Source organism: Etheostoma cragini, chromosome 11 (genome assembly GCF_013103735.1).
Source record: "Etheostoma cragini isolate CJK2018 chromosome 11, CSU_Ecrag_1.0, whole genome shotgun sequence".
Taxonomy (NCBI): Eukaryota; Metazoa; Chordata; class Actinopteri; order Perciformes; family Percidae; genus Etheostoma; species Etheostoma cragini.
Window position 1 is genome coordinate 22,920,962 of NC_048417.1, and position 6,000 is coordinate 22,926,961.

Consider the following 6,000-nt stretch of genomic DNA (forward strand, 5'->3'; position numbering starts at 1 on the left):
AGATGATCAACAGTAACATAATCAACCACGTCACCAAAGAGCGCTTGGGTTGAATTTGTTTACAACAAAGATGTTGTCTCAGCTGGAGATCGGAGATGTGGAGATTCCGTCCATTGCATCTGTTATAGAATATAATGACAGCACATTCATTTTAAAAGATAACAGGGAACCGCCATCAAGGCATGTGTCCATCAGAAAGATGTTTTTGTCGTCCTTCCTACAGGATTTGGCAAAAGTTCAACATGCGTCACATAGTCCCTTGCTCTGATTGGTTGTAGGTCTATTCATTGCTCTGATTGGTTGTAGGTCTATCTGTTGCTTTGATTGGTTGTAGGTCTATACATTGCTTTGATTGGTTGTAGGTCTATCCGTTGCTTTGATTGGTTGTAGGTCTACACATTGCTCTGATTGGTTGTAGGTCTATCCATTGCTCTGATTGGTTTTAGGTTGATCCGTTGCTCTGATTGGTTGTTGGTCTATCCGTTGCTCTGATTGGTTGTAGGTCTATCTAATTGAGTGCAGAGGCATTTTCTTTCCTGGTTTGGATGAAACACACCCTGTAATCGCAGCCCAATGGAGCAGCATCAGACTCATATTCTGACTAGAATATATCAGTACCTGACTACACACACTGATTCCTTTGAAGCTTTGTTGCTTTGACAGCTATAAACGGGGAACTTCCAGTGCTAGGAACAGCAAAGAAGTAGGGTATGGTCAGAATCTGAAAAGGGTTTGTGGCCACAATAAGTTTCCCTTTTGTGGAAATTGCTTTGGTGACTGGTGCATACATAAACAAACAAACATACTGAACATTAATGAGAAAAAAACAATAAATACAAAAACAAATATGTGTAGATAAAATAGCTGTTTAGCATAAGAAAAAAGAGGCTGAATGGGTCGAGTGCAGAATGCAAAAACATATAGTATGTGCAATGGACAGATCTATAGTCCAGGGGGACTGTTACATTATGTTGCTGTGACACACCTGATTAGCCAATAATTCATTTATGAATGTATGTTGACATGGTCCAGAGGTTCAGTATTATGTCCACAATCTAACCATCTTCTAATGGGTACCTTCAGCAGAATAACACACCGTGTCCCAATTAAAGGGGTTAAACAAACACGACAAGGAGCTCAGTGTACACATTGCATGTCACTTAGCTGACGCTTTTTTTTTTTTTTTTTTATCTAGAGCAACTTACAATTTGCTATATATATCGCAAGTTGCACGACTGTGGAGCAACTATGGGTTAAGTGTCTTGCTCAGGGACACAATGGTTGATGTTTTGCAGTTGGAATCGAACCCAGATCTCCCACAGCAAAGGCATGTGACATATCCACAGCAGGCATGTGTCATATCCACCATGCCATCACCATCCACACCAATGGCCTCCACAGTCACCAGATCTACATAGAACACCTTTGGAATATGGTGGAAAGGGAGATCCGCAGCATGGACGTGCACCCAATAAATTTATGATTCAGGGTGCTATCATGTCAACGTGGACCCCTATCTCTGAGGAATGTTTCCAGCACTGTGTTGAATCCATGCAACTCTGTAATACAAGCTGTTCTGAAGGCAAAGGGCAATCCTACCCAGTAAAAGTGCCTGCTGAGTCTATAGCTTAAGATTCAGACTGAACATGTACAATCAGAAGCCAAGTGAGCACAGGAATAGAAGTCTTAGGCAGAGGAATAAGAGAGGAGACTGGAGTTGAGTGCAAAAGAGAGGGGTGGGGGGGGTGTATGTGTGTGTGTGTGTGTAAGAGAGAGAGAGAAACAGAAAGAAAGAGATACGGAGAGTGAGAATGAATTTGGCATAGTCAAAAATGATGTTTCTCTCCACATTTTATGACTTCCTTTCCAGAGTTTTGAAATGGTAATGAGTGCTGGTATTTGCATAATGTGCCTTTCCTCATCCCTCTTTTTCTACTTACCCAGGCCCTCTTCTCCTCAAATTGCTGCTCTCCTCCCATGACTCTCTCTGTCTATCTCTTTCACAGTTTCCACACCACCTTCCATCCATTCATTCATTGCATTTATTTTACCTACACCGCCCCCTCTCTCAGGTTCTTAAGTGCTCATAGATAATTCACAAATCCAAATAAAGACACGCTGATCAGTCCTCAAACAGAAGCTGGCCCATAGGTCTGCCCTTACTGTGTGAACAGCTCTTCATCCTTCTTACTCAACTTGTCGCCACCTCACATTCAGCTAAGCCTAATATCAGCGTTGTGTGACAGAAACAAAGCACTTAAACAAAAAAAGACAACTGTCACGTTGCTTGAAGATTACCAACACTGCACACCAGCCCCCAGATGAAAAGGAGCCATAACGAAGCCTTTCTGTGAGCTACAGAACCAGTACTGGTCTACATTATCTGTCACTTCTGCTTTCCTCTACTCATCCTCTTCTCCTAATTTGTCTTCCTATCTCTCCCCACATCCTATCCCCTCCTTCCTCATCACTTCTCTCACCTTCCCCTCCCTCCTCCTCCTCACTCCCTGCAGTGTCTGTTCTCTGACAGTTACGTGTGAGTGGAGCGTGGGCTGCTGCTAATTTGTGCAGAGTGGGAGAAAGCTGTTTTGGCTTGGGGAGAGAAAAGCCTAGTTTAGGCTTTATGCTGGGATTGACGGACAGACACGGCACGCAAACACAAACACACACACACAAACATGCGCGCATAAATGCATGATTTTGTAGTATTTAACGTCCTCTCCATCTCCTAATGTCCCATGTGCATTCCCAGATACAACCAGAAGCTCAAACCCACTTTCACATCTAAGTGTGGAAGTGATTCGGAAAGGTGCCAACTTATGTTCCTCTTACAGAACCTACTCCTGTGCACAATTTACTCATCCTGCTTAATATGCACACAAAGCTGTCTCCAACAACATCCTTGTCCATCTCTCTCCACATCATTTTGATTGGCTCAAAGTAGTTTTGATCACAAACGTATCTGTAACAAAAATGCACACATAGACTGATTCACGGTCAACTGTGCCGATTGCCGCTGTTGCCGTCTCATTTGGTCCTGTGTTGAAATGGACTTCACAGCATAGAACACACACACACACACACACACACACACACACACACACACACAAACAGGAAGTGGTACTGTTGCTCTTGGCACCCAATTAGTTAATTCTAACACATTTCATGAATGTGTTAATAAAGCATTGTACTGTTCTTATTCCAATAAAATGCTGTTGTTCTTATTTTGGCAGGCATTTCAACATGGTGGGGATGGGGCAGTGGGACACATGCCTTTGGTGTGGGAGATCGGGGTTCGACTCCCACTTCCACCACTGTGTCACTGAGCTCCCTGAGCAAAACACTTTACCTAAAGCTGCTCCAGTGAAGTGGCAATATAGCAATTGGAAGTCTTTTTGGATAAAAGCTTCAGCTAAATGAAATGTAATGTAACAAAAAGATTCCACTGCACAGACATAAAAAGTACCAATAAAAGAAATCAGATAGAGCCCCCACATCCTGCATGTTTCTATGTGTGTACACGGCTGTCTGTGTGTTTGTGTAGTTACATGTGTCACTGCTGCAAGCGACGAAACATGCTATTACCAGGCTAAGGCTCCAGGTCTTGGCAACCATGTCAATGACATCACTGCTGCATCAGCATGACCTCGCACCTCATGGGACAAACATACCGCTTGTGGGTTGATGACACGCTGATGTGACGCGATCATCTCACGTTCCTGTCAACAAGAGCGCAATGTTCCAACAAAATATCTAATTTCACGTGCGCTTTCTCATACACGCATGTGTGTGCTGGCATGTGCGGTTCAAATTCTAAAAGGAGTTGGCCACTGAATAATACATTGCGTGTACTAAAAACAATGTGCGACGTCAGCCGGTGGAAATGATTACATACTCAAGAGTAAATGATCAGTTTCCTCATAAACAGACACTGACAGAGTGTGTTCCTGAGCCATACATTAGCAAGTTCAGGCGACCACAGTATCACCGAATTAAGCTTTGATGTTCCGTAATCACCCGTGGTGCATCACAACAGTAAACCCAAAGACATGACTGCATCAATCACTCAGCTCTAAGTGAGTGTATTTCTGAAGGCTCGAGTAGGGAAGCAATAGAGTGGAGTAAAAAAAACAAAAAAACAGACGACAGGAAGACAGAAAACAGATCCCATCTGCTAACACATAAAATCTTAGGAAGGTCTTTTTCTCTCTCTCACACACACACACACACACACACACACACACACACACACACACACACACACACACACACACACACACACACACACACACACACACACACACACACACACACACACACACACACACACACACGTCCTACCGAAATGGTTGAGTGCAGCTGGTTTAAGAAGTTCCACAGGCTGTTCGTTGCTGGTCAAGCCACCTGTTAGAGAGTAGAAAAGGAGGTCTTAAATGGGGTTGTCAGTATTGTGTTATGAAATTCAGCAGTTGAATAGATTCAAACCCTTAACGTCTGTCTACAGATCATTGAAACAGATCTGAACAAAAAACTGAATAGATCCTAACAAGGGGAGGGATAGACGACTGGGCAGGGATTTGGAGAACTGCAGAGGATGAGGATGAGTGGGAAATGAGAGAAAACAAGCAACAGAAAGTGACAAGAACAAACCAGATGTGTTGAGTAATATGATACCTTTTCAACAAAGTCAGGGAGAGAGAGAGAGAGAGAGAGAGAGAGAGAGAGAGAGAGAGAGAGAGAGAGAGAGAGAGAGAGAGAGCGCGCTGTGGAGCAGACAAAGTGCTCACACATTACGAGCCAACAATTCCAACAACCAGAGGGGCTGTGTTTATAATCATTTAAACGTTGGAAAGGGGCTTACTGCAGCACATCCCAAAATAATTCTTAATTATGTCTTGACTACGCAATATTGGATTAAGATTTATTTCAGTCATCTTTGCTTGACCACATTAGTGAGACTATTAGCAATATTACAAAATCCCCATAATTTGGTGAAAGATAAAAGAAAGTGTTCACAAGCAAGATATCATATAACCATAACAGAAACATACCGGGGATTAAACTCCTGAAGGACCTATCAACAAATGCCCTGGAAGGAAACCCACTCCAACTACTCTCCTCTTCTCACCCATTCCCCCTACTCTCTACAAATTGCTGCCAATAGCGATGTTTTCAAGAACTCTCAGTTATTACAAATCTGCACTGGTTTGTAAGTAGCCTTGTACAAATTTAAAAATCATATGTTGAGAGAAAAGAAAGACACCCAGGGTAAATTAAACATAGTGTGTGTGTGTGTGTTGGCATGTAGGTTTTGAATAGAAAAGTGAACTGAAAGCTGAATTCCAGCTTCGATGTATTTAGTATTTCTATCCACATTAAATGGAGAGTGGAGGAAGTTTTAGGAGCAAAAAGCAGTTGGACGAGTTAACACAAATGTAGATATATTCATCTTATTGTGAGTAAGTTTCCTCTGAGATACATCAGTACACTCTGCAGCTCTGCAGCCATCAGGCACTTTTCACCTTCAGGATACATCCACACTACTACTTTGTTTTTGTTTCAAACTGGATTTTAAAACTAAAATATCTCCCTCCCTACAAGCATGTTAGCTCCGTTATGTTCTGAAACTTATGAATTCACCTCTGCAAACGGCTAGGCTGAAATGATGTAATGACTCAGCCTACATCAGTTTATCCTTGGGATTGGCAGCTGGTATGGCTGGTGGAGTCAGTAATTATCGCCACTTTGACAAAGCAGACTTTCTTACAGTCACATATTTCAAACTGTATATCCTCAGTGGGTGTCCGCGCAGACACAGCAGGCTGTATTCAGAGTTCAGTTGAGAATGTGTGCTAAAGACACGCAAATATTGCCCAAGTCTAAAACTGATAAACAACTTACACAAAGACAGCCACACTTTTTAAAATTGAAATGACTGTGAGTATCTGTCATCGCCATCATCCCCAAACCAGTGGAGACAGACATGGGGGGGGGGGGGGG

At 42.7% G+C, this 6,000-nt stretch overlaps 1 protein-coding gene across 3 annotated transcripts in view; it reads right to left on the minus strand.

Annotated features, from left to right (window-relative positions):
* hdac4 (histone deacetylase 4) overlaps positions 1-6,000 on the minus strand; it is a 135,474-nt gene that overhangs the window by 76,392 nt on the left and 53,082 nt on the right. For 2 of the 3 annotated variants that reach the window (XM_034884733.1, XM_034884732.1), the window contains exon 3: positions 4,342-4,404. The exons of the other annotated variant lie outside the window; for it this stretch is intronic. In XM_034884733.1, the coding sequence (XP_034740624.1) occupies positions 4,342-4,404 (63 nt within the window). The remainder of the gene's footprint in view (positions 1-4,341; positions 4,405-6,000) is intronic. 3 annotated transcript variants of the gene reach the window in all.